The 18,708-nt window shown below is 45.0% G+C and overlaps 1 protein-coding gene across 1 annotated transcript in view; it reads left to right on the top strand.

Moving 5' to 3' along the window:
- Positions 1-763: 763 nt before the first annotated feature.
- Positions 764-18,708, top strand: part of LOC104509129 (brain-specific angiogenesis inhibitor 1-like) — a gene marked incomplete at its 5' end in the record, with an annotated part of 64,168 nt that continues 46,223 nt past the window's right edge. The window contains 4 exons of the mRNA XM_010150968.1: positions 764-867; positions 8,186-8,288; positions 12,221-12,371; positions 16,644-16,713. Coding sequence (XP_010149270.1) covers positions 764-867; positions 8,186-8,288; positions 12,221-12,371; positions 16,644-16,713 — 428 coding nt within the window. The remainder of the gene's footprint in view (positions 868-8,185; positions 8,289-12,220; positions 12,372-16,643; positions 16,714-18,708) is intronic.

The raw sequence follows: 18,708 nt of genomic DNA, 5'->3' as shown, positions 1-18,708 counted from the left end.
ATTCTATGATTCCATGATTCTAGTTACACAGTTAGTCCCAGAGAACAAGATTAGGAGAGGTTATAGCATGCGTGTTTGTCCTTTGTGCTGCAAGAGCTGATGATCAGCAGATCTTTGATGTTCAGACTGGAAAGGAGAACCATTCCACACCAGCTTTTCCAGTAAGGACCCTAGCACATGAAGAAATGCCTTGTGTAGTAGCAGTGCACGAGCAGTGAAATGACGGATGGTATGACCAGATGCTGGGTCCCTGAGGATGATATACATTTTGTGTTTTCTTTTCTTGCTTCATCTCTTCCTTTTCAGATGGATATTTGTAGTTAGTAGGAGATTTTCACCTTCTTTTCATCCTCCAACCTTCACCACTGTCATTCCCAGAAGAGCTCATTTGTAATTATCATAGTGTAGGCACTTCCTTCTGCTATTGCCTCATTAATTATTTTCAGTTTTACACTGGATACGAAGGGTCTGAGCCTTGCGACCCACACCTTTTACACACTTGCCTTGCCATGGATAGCAATGTTGTTATCCAATCTTAACACTGGTGTGTGTGGGAGCAGTATCAGGTCCAAAAAAAGGCTGAGTCAGCCAGAAATAGATCCTGGACTTCTTTCCCCTTTAATTGTATGTTGAGTGCAATAGTCAAGTGAGTTGACACGCAGACAATTAGGAGTGAAGTTCATGCCATGAATTGAGCTGGTGGCATTTGCTGAGCATCTTTTTTGTTTCCTTTTCTTTTAATGTCTTTCTTTCTTTCTTTCAGAACATGGAAAAGGTGCTGGTCCCTTCTGTCACGTTAATTGTAGGCTGTGGAGTATCTTCGCTGACACTTTTGCTGTTGATTATCATTTATGTCTCTGTTTGGAGGTATGGCTTTCATTCTCTTCTCTTCTTGTTGGGGAAAGTAACTGTCTCTTGATCTACATGGATCCTGGAGGTTTTGCTCTCCTGCTTTGGGTGTCTGGTGTCCGAGGAAGAACTGATTTGTAATGAGTGGGTCCTTCAAAAAGTCATCATGGTGGCTTAGTTGGCATTATTCTTTCCTTTTAGTGCCAGAGGAATTAGTACAGTGAAATTAGTGCCATGACCCCATGTAGTCGCATTGTTCCATTTTCAAAAGCTGTGTGCTGTTTTAGATGCCTTCATATACCCCGGGAAACCTTGTTCATGGAGAGGTGGATGCGCACTGCCTCCTGGCGGGCAGATTGCTTCAAAGTATTCCCAGTTGGGTCCTTGATAACATCAAAACATCCATGTCCCGTTAGGAAAACATCTGGCCTGAAGAACTGACGACACTTTTCAGGAGTTTAAGGATGATATGCCACATGGCCTAAATAACTCTTCCACCTCTTACCTACGTTTTGCCTTTCACTTCGGATGCATATGGGATTCCTCAGTATATCCCAGTGCAGAGAGCTCCTGTACACCTATAAGCAGGTCAGGTGCAACCTTGAATTGTATCATTTGTAGAAGCTGAAGTGGTTTTGTGGCAAAGTTTATTGAAGAAAGGCCCACGACCCTGTTGAGATACGTTTTTGGTGGGCATTGTAAGCTGGAGGACCCAAGGTGTGCGAGAGATTCTCCTCCTATACTGCACTGAACAAGGTCTGAGTTTACACTACGAGACCCATGCCTTTCCTAAACCCATGGCAAACATGCTGAGAGCTTTATGACTCCAAGCTAAATAAAATAAAGAAAATCCGAACCAGGTACATGCCTGGGAAATTGAAATGGAGTGGCTACAGAGAATATGCTGTCTGGAAATTATTGGTGACCCTTATAGAAGGGACTGAGGCTCTTATTTTATCAGGTGATTCTTCTTAGTAGGGAAGAAATTGTAAATTCAGTTCAGAGTTGTGAATTGAGATAATTTTTTCTACCCTTTAACAGAGGAAAGAAACAAGAGAGTAAAAAATGAGCAAAAATGCATCTTTTTTTGTTGATACTGTGACAGTGCATAGGGGGTAGTTAATTATGGCAAGTGCTCTGAGCTGAAGACTGATCATAATAACATTTATCTAGAACTCAGGTTTTTCCGTGCCTGGGGTATCATTGGATCTGCTCAAGTCCTTGTCCTCTCCTGCTTTTCCTCAGGCTGGGCAGCACTGGGCAGCGCTGGTAGGTGACTTACTGGTGTCACTGGTGTCAGGATCAAGTGGAAAGTTAGGATAGAGGAGTAAAGAGCAAGTGTTCGAGCCTCACCCTCTTTTTCCTACAAGTTCAGGATCTGAAACCCAAGTTGAGACACGAGGTTCAATCAGTTTGGAGCATGCCAGAGTCATTTGGAATAACATGATGTATTTTCTTCCAGGAGTGTGCCCCTCAATATTTACTGTTATTGAGGACAGTAAAGTTAATTGCCTGCCCTGTTTAAAATACGCTCTTTTTAATTTCTCATTCCAGCCTTTGCGTTATGCCTGTGCCCAAAATGATCAACATGAATGGGGGAACATGTTTATGGGAGGCTTGAATGGGCATTTCTGAGCTAGCCAAGGATGGATATGTATTTCCAAGTGATCCTGAGACCAGCTATATCTTGATTATAGGGCTCTCTATCCTAAGTCTCTTTGTGCAAATATTTGTAAAGCATGATAAAGTGATCTCTAGAATTTCTCTTTGGTGCGCTGAGTTTGTTTCATTTCTTCTCTGTAGATCATGTTTTCATGTTTTCTAAACTTCACAGCATTCCTGTGGCTGAGCCCTGAGCACTCTGTGTGTCCTTTTTATTTTAGGCATAGCTGCTGGACATGAATGTGCTGTCGTATTAATGGTCTCAGGAACATCATAGTCAAGTCAACATTATCTCCAGGCTCTCACTTTGTCTTGCCCTAGATGTTATATAGTCTGATAGACAACAGCTGGAGGAATGCTCAGAAGTGGGATCAGCAGTATTATTCCAGCTGTTGTTGATAACATACAAGAGCCGTATCAAAGAGGTCCTTTCTCACCGGGCAGAGGAGAAAATCCTCATGGCCTAGCTGCCTGGTCTTCTGTGGAGAGCACTCAGCAGAGCTCAGCTGTTTCAGGGAGCTTTGGCTGGGAAATTTCCCATTCAGACCTCTGGACAAAGACATCTGGAGCATGCATACATAGGCTCAGCTTGAGTATGAAACACTTCTGATGAATAAGCTCACTGAGGCTGACAATCTGGAAATTTTCCCAGAATTTTGCCCAGCTAGGGTTTGTTTATGTATGGGTAGCAGAAAGAAAGGGAGGGGGAGAAAGAGGGAAGGGAACATTGTAAAGAAAAGAGGGCAGAGTAGAAGGGAGGTGATCCCCTCTTTGGGCTGCAATATCAGAGAGGAAATGGATTTACCCTCCCCTTCCTTTTCAAAACCCCCAAATAATGGTTGCTTCTTAGTGGCACCTACGCAGCCATCGGCACGAACGGCATGAGTTTTTTGATGCGAGCGATCACTTCAGACACAGCCAACTTGGCACAGTCTCATTGAAAGCTGGACGCTGTTTCTGTTTGATGGCTGTTGGTGGCCTGTTGGTGGACTCACTCCAGTTCCCAGTAGACAGATGGCTGCAAAAACTCCGCTGCAGATGGTGCATCTCTGGCCTTATTAGCAGTCTCGACAGAGAGGTCAGTGACACAGTGGGTCATAGAAGTGGAGTGACCTTGTTACAACTCGGCAGTGGCTGTCCTGGGTCACAGCGAGCGACACGATCTGTGTGTGGGCCACGTGCTCCACCACTCATGTGGAAAAAGAGAGGGAATTGAAAGAGAAAAACACCCCACTCTTGAAAACGGACATGAGAGTGAAAAACTGGGGAGAAAAGAAATTATTCAAGGGTCAGAACAGATGAAATGACTTAGTACCGTGTTTCTCTAAGCTTTGGTTTGTACCACTCCTTTCAAGCAGCTCCTTGACATGGTGGTGTGTCAGGAGTGCCCCAATGTGTTTTCCATCCCTGCACTCATTGCGATTCCACAGCCTCTGGAGTCAGTGACCTTTCCATAGCATGGAGATCAATGCTTGCTATCGAATAGCTCTTCCACCAGCCCATCAGCATGTGGGGCACGGCAGAGGTTTTGCACTGACGGCGGCTGAGTGAGTGCCGTATCGCTGAAAGGTATCAGTGCGAGCTTTTCTCACTCCCTGCCCATCAAAGCCAGAGGATTGATTTAGTGGTTGTCAATGAGCTCTCAAGAGGCTTTTAACACTTGCTTTAAAGGCAGGAGCTCTGCCTTTGCTGGAGATACCAAGCACTCGGTTTCAGGAATGAGTAAGTGACGGCGCGGAGAAGGATGTGTGTACGCACGGTGAGAAAGCAAGAGTGACTCAGTGTTTGCGGAGAGGAGGGGAGCGTAGTGGGGACAGAGAGACAGACTGCAGGGTTTTCCCACTTTCTCCATCTGTCTCAGTTTGCACAGGGTTTCCCCACATCCTGCAGGACCCAGGCCAGAGCAGAAGTTCCCTAGATTTGCAGTGAGTTTTCCTCTGCTTTGGTGGCTGAGCACAGCATGTTTTGATAAGTAGGCAGGGTCCGTGTATCAGCGAACAGGCAGCAAGACAGCACCCTGGGGTAGCTCTGCCTTTGCTGGAGATCACTCCTCTGGCAAAACCCATCAAATTCTGTGTTTTTTCCTTCTCTGATGAAAGTTCCTGACTACTTTGCCTAGAGATTCTGGATAGTAATTACAATTTCTTTCTGTGGAGCATAGAATCATAGAATGGTTTGGGTTGGAAGGGGCCTTAAAAGATCATCTAGTTCCAACCCCCCTGCCATGGGCAGGGACACCTTCCACTAGACGAGGTTGCCCAAAACCTCATCCAGCCTGGCCTTGAAGACATCCAGGGATGGGGCATCCACAGCTTCTCTGGGCAACCTGTTCCAGTGCTTCACCACCCTCTCTGTGAAGAATTTTTTCCTGATATCCAGTCTAAATCTACCCGCTAATCTACCCACATCCTGCAGTGGAGAAGAGGAAATGGAAGGAAAAAAGCAAGCATGGCAGGAGGCCGTCTTAGTGCAGTAGGGAACTCCTGATTGAACTGAAATGTAAAAGCAAGTGTTTGATAGCCAGGTCAGGCTACCAAGGAAGACTATGGAAGTGTTGCCTGGGATTGAGGGGATTCTGCCCCTGTATTCTGCTCTGGTGAGACCCCACCTGGAGTACTGCATCCAGCTGTGGAGCCCTCAATATCAGAAGGATATTGACCACTTGGAGCGAGTCCAGAGTTGGGCCACGAAGATGCTCGGAGGGCTGGAGCACCTCTCCTATGACAAAAGGCTGCGAGAACTGGGCTTGTTCAGCCTGGAGAAGAGGAGGCTCCGAGGAGACCTCATTGCAGCTTTCCAGTATCTGAAGGGGGCCTACAAGGGTACTGGGAGACGACTTTTTACAAGAGCCTGTAGTGATAGGACAAGGGGTAACGGGTACAAACTGAAATCAGGGAGGTTTAGATTAGATATCAGGAAGAAATTCTTCACAGAGAGGGTGGTGAGGCACTGGAACAGGTTGCCCAGAGATGTTGTGGATGCCCCATCCCTGGATGTCTTCAAGGCCAGGTTGGATGTGGCTTTGAGCAACCTAGTCTAGTGGAAGGTGTCCCTGTCCATGGCAGGGGGTTTGGAACTAGACGATCTTTAAGGTCCCTTCCAACCCAAACCATTCTATGATTCTATGATTGAATTAGGGAAGTCAGAACTGAGATGATTTGTATATGAATCAGCAGTTCACCCTTGCAGCAATGAAGAACAACATTATACTGGGCTATATAGGCAAGAATATAGACAAAAAAGTCAAGGGAATTAATCATTCCCCTCTGCTTGACACTCTTGACATCTGGAAAAGTGTGGCCAGTATTGGATTCCTCCAGGTCAAGAGTTTTCAGCACATTGTACCAAGTCAACTGAATGCTTAGGGAGCTGGAGAACATGATGTAAAAGGAGGCAAAGGGAATACGGCTTTGTTAGCTTGGAGAAGAGGAGGCTATTAAGGAGGAACGACAGACAAATCAAACAACTTGCAGAGATATATAGCAAAAAGTCTAGAGGCACCAGCTGCAGCAGGAAAAAAATCCAGCTGGATATAAAGAAAAATAATCCTTCACCATGGGAGCAGTTAAGCACTGTAACAAGTCATCCAAGAGAGGTGGTGGTACGTCTGTTCTTGGTGATTTTCAGAACTTGATTGGACAAGACCTTGAGAAGCCTGGTCTGACTTTGAAATGAGCCCACCTGGGGGTCAGAGGATTGGACTGGGAAGTTAAAAGGTTTTTCCCCAAACTAAATTATTCTGTCATTCTACATGTTGCCAGCCCATGCCTTGTTCTTTGGAGGTTCAGGGATCTGGGGAGCAGGATGGTCTCTCAGTGTATGAAGGGAAGCATGGAGAAAGGAGCGGCGTGTTTAAGGGGGTAAAAAGTCTGAAGACAGCTGGATTATCTTCCCTTACATTGACATACAGACTATACTTATGGTCAACTCATGTCTTACCTTTCTTGACCAGAGGACACTTTTGAAGTGCATGCTAATACCAGTTGGATAATAGTTTTCCGACATGGATTTATTACATCTTATGCCCACCAGGACAGAGTCCAAATCTCCCTTTCTATCCCCTAGAAGCTGCTGACTGGAGACTTGATGTTTTACTTCACACAAAGCATAGACTGATGGTTTGGCACCCTCCAGTCACAAATGGAATAGGATCCAGGTGATGCACAGAATTGTATTGAGCCCAATAAAATGGGGTAATTTGAGATCAGATTGGTCATGAGAGGAACCAGAGGCTCATTTTCCAGGCAGCCAACCCGGTTTCTAGATGTGCTTGTAGCCTAAAGTTTGTAGTCTGTTCTGGGGTTGGGTCTGTTTCGGGGAGAACTACCTATTCACCAGATTTCCAACAGGTATAAGTTCAGGCTACTTTGCATCAGCGACCTTTTTGTATCCAGGAAAGCGTATCTTCAGCGTTCACATTTGTCAGAAGGTAAAAAGCAGAGAGAAGTTAAAATCAAAGTTTTGCAGCCTTTAGTAGGTTTAAAGCACAGATTTACCCTTGGCAGAACACACGTGCAGTAAACTTGTCCTGCCCACCTAGTCAGAAGCTTAAAACTCTGCAGCCAAAGCACGAGCAACTCACTCCTGCTAAAATTAGTTAATGAAATTAAATTCCCAATATAAATAGTTGATGTGCTGGAATATAGGAAATAATCCTGAATTAGCCTCCAGGGATGAGCTGGTTGATTAATAGATCTGTTCCTAATTTCTATAAGCATCAGCGTCTACTCTTCACTCATCTGGTATTCAGTGGGGGCACTTGCCAAATCACTGAGATCATTCACGTGTATGAGTGTTGGTATGGACAGGTCCTGAGTTAATCCTTGAGGGCTTGCAGTTTTGAAATTCCCTTTTAATTTTATTAGGGACATAAAAGTGCCTTCAATTAAATTTTCCTCCATAGCCAGTGGTTTGAATTAATTCTTGTACACATACCTCAGCAGCAAGTTGGTGATGTGCTGCACGTCGCAAATCAGAAACGACAAATAGCTTGCTCCTGCAAGGTGCTGAAGGCAACAGCTTCCTGACTCGGATCCCTAATGTTCCAGACCCTCAGCTGCAGTTACATATTTGGCCTAGTTTGGAGAAGCGTTAAACCTCTCCCCTCTGGGGAAAAAAATGTGAAAAACCACAAATACTTCTCACTTCAGGGTGGGGTGTTAGGTTAAACAAAGGGGAATGCTGAATCACAAACACTTCGTTGTGCAGGTGCATGCATTTGTAATCTGCTTTCATTGCCAGCATGCCTGTGGCTCTTCTATTTTGGGAATCTTTCCATGTGTTGCCTGTATGTTTTCTTTTAAACTCCTTTTCAAGTCTCCTTTCAAGTAAGCAGAGCTGAAGAAGACTTGCAGCACTCTACTGTTTTAGCAGCGGCTCAGACTTGGGACCAGGCTGGCCGCTAGTTTGTTGACTCGTGCTCATAACTCCAGCATTGATGGGGGAAAACGGGGAAATCTGTGGGATGAGCACTACACCCAAGCCCCCCCGCCTCGCTTTCCCCCTTGTTCTTGTCTGTTTAACATAAAAGATCTGCAGGAAATGGGCAATCTCTTGCCAAGGCGTTCTGTAGATCCTGGCCCAGTGCAACCTGCACCTGGTTGATGCTTTTCAGAGATAACTTAATGAAGTTGTAAACAGGGTGGATCTCCCTCCCCCTCTTCTCTTGCTGCAGGTATATTCGCTCAGAGCGCTCTGTCATTCTTATCAACTTCTGCCTATCCATCATCTCCTCCAATGCACTCATCCTGATCGGACAGACCCAGACCCGGAATAAGGTAGGAGATCAGTTGGGCTTTGTTTGTTTGTTTGCTTTTCCCTTGATTTAGCACTGAAATGATCCATTCAGGCAGCGCTTCCTCATTCTTCCTCCATCTGTTAATTAGCGACATGTCAAAGACATGACTAAATGGCAGATTTCAATTTTCTCTCTCGCTCTCTCTTTGATAATTTGTCAGCATCCTCAGGGCCTTGATTAAAACCAATGTGAGATTTTTTAATATCTGCCTAAAGTAGCTGGCACATGGCACGGTGAAGAAACATGGTTATTTGCAAGGCTTTAACCATTTTTTTTCCAAAAATTACAAAGAAAGATTGAGAAAAGGCTTTAGAAAAAAAACCCACACAACATCTCAGCTTTGCATTTATTTCTTCAGCAACTTTTATACTCTGAGTTTGAAGTGCTTGGCAGATGTTAAGGAGCACAGCCACAAAAAAAACACCTTTTTTGGGGGGTAGGAAGTGTTGCCAGATGCACTGTGCACGCTGCAGAGCTGTAGGCTTTGAAGAGCTCACTGCAGATCACAGAGCGACTCGAGAGGTAAAGACAAGACGTACCATGGATTTTCAGGGCGCTTGCATGTACACGCCTTCCCACGGTACAGGCCCAGCTGGAGAGGCACGTGTTGCCTGTCTGACTTTTCTCCAAAGTCAGACTTTTCTCTCAAGTACCTTCGGTGTCTCCGTTGGTGTCTGGCATAACCAGTCACTGCTCGTCAGTAGTACCGTCCTGTTGTACATTTTTATGACTCCCCAACTGCTCCAACCTAACTCTGCCTTGCAGAAAACTGAGGCAAGAAGCATCCTCTGCTACTCCTGCTGCCAAAATTGCAATCAGAGGTCAAAATTCAATTTTTAATAAACAGTAAACAGTGACAGGCCAGTTTTTTTCAAGACCTACTTTGGCAGCCAGAACATGCTGTCACTTTTGGAGACATTTCTGCAGAGAAACCCCAGGTTTGAATGAATCAGAGACTCAGTTCTATGGAGGCCCTTTGGGTTAGGGTTAGGTTGGTTTAGGGAAAGCTTTACAGCTGCTTGAGTCATGCATGTGTAGAGAAGTGCAGGGACATGCAGCCAGCCAGCCCTGCTTCTCTTAAACAAGTGCCCTTCAGAAACTAACTTTGCACAGCAGAGTGTCAATCATGGCCAACCTGGTTGGCCAGAGGTGGAGAAAGGGTGAGCTCCGGCTTTCCCTGGGCGCGTTGTCTGCAGCCCCAAGTGTGTGCTAGGAGCTTCTTTCCGTAGAAAGAAATACTGCAGGATGCTTAACATGGAAAACGATGCCTGGACCTCCTCCTTGGCTATTTTTCTCCACCCCAGGACAGAAGGTGGGTGTCTTCACCCTCTCCCAGCCCTTCTGAGAGCAGTTGTGAGCCCAGGTTCTCCCTCGTGCTTTTTCTCACGTTACTCTGGGTGTTCACCATCAGAGCTGTTAGTGGGGATTCAAAGCTCACGGCTGTGATTACATGAGGCAGATTAGCTCTTTGCACATACATATGCATGAAACACTGTAAATAGAAAGGTTATTCTTGGATTTCCGCTCAGCCATCTAGTAAACAGTCTCTGGCAGGGAACAGAGAAAGGAAACTATACAGAGTGAGTGTAAATTAGGATTTTATTCACATTCAATTATTGATAATGGAGCGTCTTATAATGTTAGTGATTGATTTATAATTGCAGTTACTCTGGGAGAATTTCTACGGTATTCGTTTCCCTGGAAATGCCAAATTCTCCCTTGATTTCCATCCGTGTAACCTCAAAGGCAAGATTCCACGCCTGGATTTGCTAAGCTTTTTGAAGATGAAAGGCCTGGGAAAAGGCTAAAAAATTGCAGTCAGCAATAACGTGATACAAAAGAAATGAATGCTGCACAAACTGGCCGTGTCTCAAAGGCATGGCTGTTCGCAGCAAGGAAACAGATTTCTCCTCTTAAAGGAAAACAAGGCCTAATGGCTTTGACAGACTGACGAGCTCTGCTCTTTGTGCAGCAGCTTGGGACATCCTATCCCTGTGCTTAGGCCTTCATGGAGAAGCCTTTTGCCTTACAAGGAAGGAAAATGTTGAGCAGATGTAGCAGAAGCAACTATGTGCCTGCCCATCAGCTGTCCAACTTCACAGCCTGAGTTCAGCTGAGGCAACTGGCCCAGCTGAAATGTGCATATTTCTGTTGTGCTCCCCTCCTCTTTTCTGCTTTCCTTTCTGTCAAAAGTACATGACTGAGAAAAATTACCTGGAAAATGTACCTTTGTGCTGTAAAATTGGAAAGGAAAGTTCTTCTCTCCCCTTTACCAACTGCTGGCAGACTGGGCAGAACCGTGTTGGTGCAGATCAGAATCAAAACAGTAAAATGAACAGTGTCATATCTGACGTTGGCCAAAAAATGTTCTAAAATAACAATCTCTTAAAATACATTCCAGAGAGCATCCTATGTTTGTAACTGTTTTATGTAAGCTGGTGAATAGCAACCACCTTTTTAGGATTCTTTTAAAATGTGAAAATTACTTGAAATTATTGTATTGAGCTGTGTTATTTGAATTGAACTGTCATCCAGAATCCGTCTATAGGCAGAATGCCAAGGGGTTTTATGTGAAATTGAAATATGGAACAAAAAGACAGTTCCTCTCTCAGACAGTCTTACTTTTATTCACAACCTCTGATAACGTCGGTTTGTGCCAGTGTATGAATCGAGAGCAATCCGATAAAATCATGATAAAAGACACTCCGTGCATGAGAGCTCTGTGTCAGAAGATGCTGGTGGATGAAAAAAGAGGAAGGTTCATTGACCGTAAACCCAAAGTCCTGATATAACGCAAAGCAGAGAAATTCTTCATTATAAACCTCCCCCTCCCCCTGCCCTGAATGCTTTAAGCCATTTTTTTCATCTCCTCACTTTCAAAGTCTGTTTGCTCTCCCTTCTCCTTGGGAGCCACTGGAGTTTCATTCCATCATTTTCTTCTTGAGTTCATTGATTCATGGTTTCCAACTCACAGATGGTGGAAATTAAGCACAGCTCTGGCGGAGTTAAACAGAGCGGCACCAATTTGCACCAGTGAAAGATTTGGCCTTGCTGAGTTAAAAACAAAGACGAGCTTGTCAGCTTTCCAGTCCATCTCCCTGGCACTACAGGATTGTTCTTCATAATGCATTTGCTACTACTTTCCCTGGTTTAATTTTAAATGGCTTAAGCTGCCTGCATTTCCCTTCAGAGATTTCCCCATCGAGTAGTAGAACTCACCGTTACGAAATTCTTTCTAATGTAGTTTCTTTTCCCACCCACCCCCCCTCTTTTTTTCCCCCTGTCTCATAATAGTTATATGCTCTTGGACAACTACACGCCACTCCTGTTTGCTGTCTTTACCAGCCCCTGGCAGCCGTGGCTTCACCCGACTCTCACGGCTTAACTCTTTCACTCGGCGATCCTTCCCTGGCAGGGACACCGTCGGGATTGCCTCCCTCCGATTTCATTGCTATGGCTCGGCTGCCAACAACGTGGTGCTTTGCAAACCTTTTGAGCTGAGATTAGTGCATGGCTTACTAACTGCTCCGGCCTCCCCGAAAGAATCGTGGCAATAGTTTTGATCATTTGGGAAATAAAAATAACTTGCTGAAGCCAAGAAAGCACCAGGATGGGACGTGGGCTCAGACATCAGCAAAAGTGTTACCCACGGGCTTATCGTAGAACTCATGCTTACGAGCAGCCAATTTTCATGCAGCACTTAAATTTGAAGCAAACGTTTTAGTCCTTTGCTGGGTCAAAGATTGTAGGGAGACTGCCTCCTCCTGAAATGACTTTGACATGTCCTGATCTCCATGACCTTGCCTTCCAGAGCCTGGTTTGGAAGCATCTCCCTGCATCTTCTGCTCTCCTACATGCTGCTCTCTCCACCTGCTGCTCCTCTCACGTGTCCTCCTTTCCTCCTCTCTCCAGGTGATATGCACGCTGGTGGCGGCTTTCTTGCACTTCTTCTTCCTCTCCTCTTTCTGCTGGGTGCTGACCGAGGCTTGGCAGTCCTACATGGCCGTGACGGGCCGGTTACGGAACCGCATCATCCGCAAGCGCTTCTTGTGTCTCGGATGGGGTGAGGATCCTGGATCTGCAGAGCATCTCCCCCAGGGATGAGGGGAAAGCACTGTGCCCACTCTGGGATGTGGAGCAGAGAGGCTCTGGGCTACAAAAGGGACTGATGCTCTGCAGAAGGCTTGGCAGAGGGTGTTTGCAACCCTTTTGGTGCTGAGATGGTTAAAAAATAGCAAGAGCAAGAGCCGTAAGTCCTGCCTGCAGCCCAGTGCCCCCAGGGGTCACACAGAATAGATGGGTCAAGAGGGGTTGAGTTTTCAAAGGGTGTGCTGGGGTTGGTTTCTCCTGGGTTTGGGTCTCCTTCTTGCTTTCTCCTTTTCTCTCTGTCACTGTCTCCTTCCATGTGCAACTCGGAGTGAAGCAAGCTCTGAAATCCCGTCTCCATGGCAGCACGGCCTTTCGTAGACAAATAAACTATGAGACTGGTACAGATGCTTGTAACTAATTTTTCTCCCTCTGCCTCCTCTGTATGTTTAATTTATTAGCCTTAAATGATGCATTCTGTAGTAGAAAACAAACACAATCCCATAACCTGGGCTTTCAAAGCAGTAACAAGCATGCGTTTGAAGGGAGCCACTGAACAAAAAGTTGCTCAAAAGCAAACAGTCAAAAAATGAGAAAGGGAGAGAGAAAGTGTTGTGCCTCTGAGCTGTATTAGTGTCTCGTTTTTCTACTGAAGTCTAGCATTTCACCCAGGCAAGTTACTTCCAGTGCTTACGAAGCACCCTGATATGATTTATTCTGGCACATCAAGAGCTGTTCTCGTTCCAGCACCTGCATCCCTTTAAGTTTTCACTCCTAGCTTTTGCTTACTATAGAAAATAAACTGTGCTTTTGAAATAGAGTGTTTGTGTGTAGAAGGAGCATAGCCACGTGCGTGCAGAGCACAGGCTGCATGCACCTGTGTGTGTTCATGCGTATGTTGATGCACGCTCGCTCTGTGACTCAGGGAACATCAGGGGTATTAGATGCAACAGACTAATAGCTTTCCTAGGTAATAAAAAGGGATTTTTCTGATTTGTCAAAGCTGGGACAGATGGGGGTGTTAGCCAAGGGAATTTGAGATGAGCATCACTCACATTTGTAGTCTGTACAGATTAAATAAAAACACCTTACATGTGTAGAAGCATAATTTGCACTGCTAGTAAAAATGTAGTCATCTCTGAGCTGGGATGATAAATGATGCATAATAACCATTTGGAATAGGTTAGGACAAGAAATGAAGAATACTCTCGCCTATTAAGGCAGCTAGGGAATTTCTGATATTTAGCATCCTGCTAGACTTCAGCTGTAGAGCTGGGATTAATGACACTTGCAAGAGGAAAGAGGCCCAAAATACGTTTTAAAGAACATAATCTGAAATAATTAGCACAATTTACTTTGTCATGGGCTGATTCTTCCCCTTGTCCCCCTCTGCGTATTAGCATTACTCTAAACCCTTGTTCTAGACGTCTTTGCCAAGTTCTCAGCTGTTGTCAGCTGTAGCTCATTGAAACTACAGTATTTTTTATCAGCAGTGAGGCTTACTCCCTGGTTTTTTGTTCTCCTCTTGGGTCTGCAACTTTGCCTTTCCAGAAAAGTGCTTCTAGCAATTATTTTTTTTTATTATTATTATTTAGAACAGATGACTGTTCCCTAGGAACAATTCAGTCATCGTATTTAACCCCAGTAAAGAAGAAATAATTTTGTCAGTCCTTTAATGACCATATCATAGTTTCCACAACTTGATTTTTAATGCTGCCATAGCTCAGGCTGCGAGTGTGTCTTCAGTTGTTCATAACAGTTATGGCTCTTGGTAGTTATTAGCAAACAACCTTTTCAAGTGGGACATGATGAACACATGACCTGATTCTCCTCTGACCTGGCAGTACAGAATGCTTTGAAACAGGTTCCTAATGCACTTATTTGGAATTGTGAATGTAAAATGGAAGATGTCCCTGCCCATGGCAGGGAGGTTGGAACTAGTTGATCTTTAAGGTCCCTTCCAACCCAAACCATCCTGTGATTCTATGAAAGTTCGCTTTTGGCAGAAAGCCCCCAAAAGTCCCAGTGACTGCGTAGCATTAGAGACTGCGTAGCAGGCAGTTACCACACACAGTACACAGAACAGACCAGTTAGTAATAACTTTCTTTCAAATAATCAAAAAATAGATTAAAATTTTTGATTTTTTTTTTTCAATCTAATCACACCTAACTGTGATCAGACCATTAACAGCTCTTCCAAGGCGGAGGAGTATAGCACCCCTCATTATGATGCTCTTTGGCTTAACTACCGTGTCACAGCTACCACCTTCAGTAAATGCTGCTTGTACAGATCCATTTTCAGCACAAGCTGGGGCTCCTTCCCAGGCTTGGGATGAGCCAGTCCCTGTAAGTTCACAGCCCGAGTCTGTATTTCTGCATAATTATCACGTCTAAGAGGAGCACTTTGCGAAGAACAAGTTGCTATTTTTGGCGGAGTCTTAGCCAACTTTCCTCTATCACAGGCCCTCTTGCATCAAGCTCCTTGCAAAAAGTCCTTTCACATGTGGTTTCTTGGTGTGCTTGCCATGGGATGCCATATTGATGGCATCATAGTGAATACAGCACCCAGGATATATCCAGATGAGGTGCGAAGGACGCTCGGCAAGAGGAGCAATAGTCATTTGGGGAAAAAAAAAGAAGAGAAAAGGAAGAAGAGAAAAGAAAGAAGAGACATATTTTAACCCCTCTGTTGGTTTTGGACTGATGAAATGTGAGCTGTGCTTGAAAATCTCATATGGGATGAGAAACACTTCCCTTTATGACAACTCTCAAATGCTGTATATTCCAGCCAGCTTGGCCTTATACCTCCCAGCTGGCTGCAGACCCTCACTGTTAATCAATCTTGCCATGATTGGTATTGCTGAGTGACCACCTTGCCAGCAGGGTTATTGTTTGGATGCTGCGTCTGCACATCCCTTCGTTCTACAGCATCATGGCAGTCACCTGCCATGACCTCTGCAGCACACGAATTAGGGCCTTGTCAAGAAGCACTAATCCTAGCTGGCTACTGATCCTGATAATTCTTAATGGGATTTGCCCATCTTTAGCACTGAGACAACTTAATTCATCGTGTCACAAGGAGGAGGGCTATAAAAAGCCACATGGAAACCTCCATAGCTGAAGAACCAGATGTTACTAGCCAATATCTAGGCATTTCTTTAGGGAAAGGGGAGAGCTGGGCTGGGGCTAGTGAACCGGAAAAGTACCCAATCTTCTCTGTAGATCTGTGAGCAGTTTATCGTGGCAGGGATAAGAAGGATCAGAAGACTATTAGCAGGATGTAGTGTGTTTTGCTAGTTCTGATTGTGCCTGGGCATACATGGGTCCAACTACTTCACTTTTGAGGAGTTTTAGTCCAATAACTAGCAGGTTGCACCATAGCCATCAGGTTTGCTTTATACCTCTCACTTTAATTTTATGTGAGCTTCTAGCAGTAAGATCAAGGCCGTAGCTTCGCCCCCTTACGCACCTGAAATCACGTGCCATGCTGGCACCCTTAGCGCATGATGCTCTGAAGACAGATTGTACGTTGTACATTGTGGCAGCCACAGACTTAACTTGCTCATCCTTTGCAACACTCGTAATGAAACGTGTCTTCTTCAGGGCAGCTGTTTTCTCATGGTTTATTCCACTTTTGGATGCCAAAAGGGAGCAGATCTCTGCCAAGAGAAGTAGCATCCTGTTTTGCAGAAAGACCTGTTGTTCTGATGCTCTTTTCCATTGTTGTTCAGAGGGACCTGCTCTATTATAGCTCATGGCCCAGCATGTAGGGGACATGTTTAAGACAGGGAAAATCAGTTTCCATTTCTGTTTCATTTGGGGCAAGTTTTGAACCTGCGTTGTTCATCATACTTTATGTTAAGAGAAAACATGGCTCTTAATCTCCACCTTTGACTTGTGGCTGAATATTCCATATTCAGAAGACACTTTTATATATTCCTGACCTGCCTAAGAATAAAGTAAATATATTTTATGCATCTGCATATACTGTCAGTCCCCACACAACTGCTGAGACCACAGCAGGATATGAGCTGATTACAGCTGATGGCGTTTTACTTCATTAGCAGAGGTAACAAGGGTTCTTGCTTTTGGCTCTGAAGGTCCTGAATTCAGTCTCTGCCAAAGACCCAGCCTGGGACAGATGGTGCTAGAATAACACTGGGAAGAATGGGGTATATTATGTGGCTGAGTGGGAGAAGAGCTGCACATATGCTTAAATAACCAATTTTCTCTTGCTTCATTTCCATAGGGCTCCCCGCCTTGGTCGTTGCCATTTCTGTGGGATTTACTAAAGCCAAGGGGTACGGCACCGTGAACTAGTGAGTAAAGGGGCTTTTCTTCCTGTCTCACCCTCCACCCTTTTGTCAAAATCCAGTCAGTGACCTGCAGGCGCCAAGGTTGGAGCTAAAGCCTGGTGTACTGCCTATGGCAGAGGGAAGCAGGGATGATGGGAGAGGAAGGAGCCATCCTGCCTCCTCAAGCCATCCGCTAGCCAAGGTGGACTGTGTATTCCTTTAAAAACAAGTTCATAGGGACTAACTAGATTTAACTGTTGCATATATGCCATAACTTTGTCTGGGGGGAAAATGTGGAGTATTTACATTTTAAGATGATTAAAAATTTAAAAAATAGTTTTTGTGTTCATCTATTTAATGGTTTCTTTCATTGGTCCAAGAATAGTTTTCAAAATAGCTCAGCTCAGTTTTAGGCACCAGAATGAACATGGGTTTTTCAAACCAAGTTTTTTAAAGCAATATGAATTTGCCTGTTTCCAATTTACACATGGGAAATAATGGAATAAGACTGTGCAGAGGTAAAAAATATATTAAGACAGGCTGGAATCACTCAGAGCTGAGCATTTGTGCAAGTTTAAAAAAAAAGTTATTTTTTCACTGTGCTGTGAAAAAGATATCTTAGAAATTTTTATGCACAGTGTCAGCCAAAGGATAATATTTTATGTAGGAATAAGTCAGACCCTTCCCTCGTACAACCCATCCTTCCTGGCCAGTGGTTTGCATCCCACATGAACAACCTTTAAGACAAAAGCTGAAGATGTGGCTGGCAGCAGATGACAGCTTGATAGGTCGACTGAGAAAATGTCATGTGAATCCCTGCTTTTTCTGAATTCCCACCATATTCTGCACACCCACAACCAAATGGTCCAGGGTTTGCATTTTGAGCACAGGAGGGTATTAAAACAGCACAGCAGCGTTCTCCATTTGCTTTTGCAGTCTGAATAACTGCAGTCTAAATTACTGTACAGTAATGAGGGCTCAGGAAGTTGAGTTTCTCAAATGCAAACCCGTAGATAAAATTCCTGAAGCCTGTGCTGGCATCAGGATGCATTGGCTTAACCTGTCCTTACTTGCCTGCCCGAACTCAAGCGACTTGCCTACAGCATGTCCTGGAAAAGAAGGATCCACTGCTTTTTGTTTCTCTCAGAAGAGGATGCACACAGCCTGGGATTCAGAAGTGCCACTGAGATCCCAAATGGCCTTTAGCTTTTCTGTGGGTCTGCTGTTTTGAAGCTTTCCTCCATGCAAGTCAGTGAGAATAATTAATAATGAACAAGCATCAGGGGAATGGGAGGGAGGTCCTAAATATTTCTCCTTCCTTTCCTGTTCATAGACTGGTGGGAATTGATGCATAAAGCTCAGTAGCTCCTTCCCCATTAATGCTTTAGGCTGACCACAGTTTTGTGGTCAACCTTGGCCACACAAAGCAACCTGCGGGTGGGAAGGGAGGAACGTGCAGGAAAGCACACTCTGTTTCACTGCCCTTGACCACTTCATGCCAGCATCTCCCTGCCCCAGAGCAAAACCCTCCCAGACTGTAGCCAAAAGTCTGTCAATGCGTGACAAAACCTGCTGGACTCCTGCTTTGCTCCCAGACTGGCATGCTGGCGAGGTGGCCAGCTGACTTTCCATCGTTACCAGGGGATGCTTAACCACACCAGCTCTCCTCCCTTTGCTGCTAATCCTCTGACTCCTTTCAGCCCTTAAGTCTCTGTTGCTGCTATCATCCATGGTCTGCAGGCTGCCTGTCTTGCAGCCCAGAGGGCTGGCTGGCTGCCTGAGGGATGGCAGGGGAGCCTGTGCTCCCAGCGGGAGCTGCAGCCCAAGGGACACCATCAAGGGGCTTGTCATGAAATTAGCAGGGGAACTTCCAGCAAGTTTAGTTTGATTGTCTTTTCATCCCCTTCCATGTCCCAGTCCAGTGAGTGCTAAAGCTGGGGAGACCCAGCAAAGTCATGAGACGAGCAACAGTTCCTCTCAACCACAGAGAACCCATCAAACATTCCTAATGCTGCCATT

Source organism: Eurypyga helias, unplaced genomic scaffold (assembly GCF_000690775.1).
Source record: "Eurypyga helias isolate BGI_N326 unplaced genomic scaffold, ASM69077v1 scaffold7224, whole genome shotgun sequence".
Classification (NCBI taxonomy): Eukaryota; Metazoa; Chordata; class Aves; order Eurypygiformes; family Eurypygidae; genus Eurypyga; species Eurypyga helias.
Note: the sequence above shows the minus strand (reverse complement) of the source record. Positions and strands in the feature narration are given on the sequence as shown.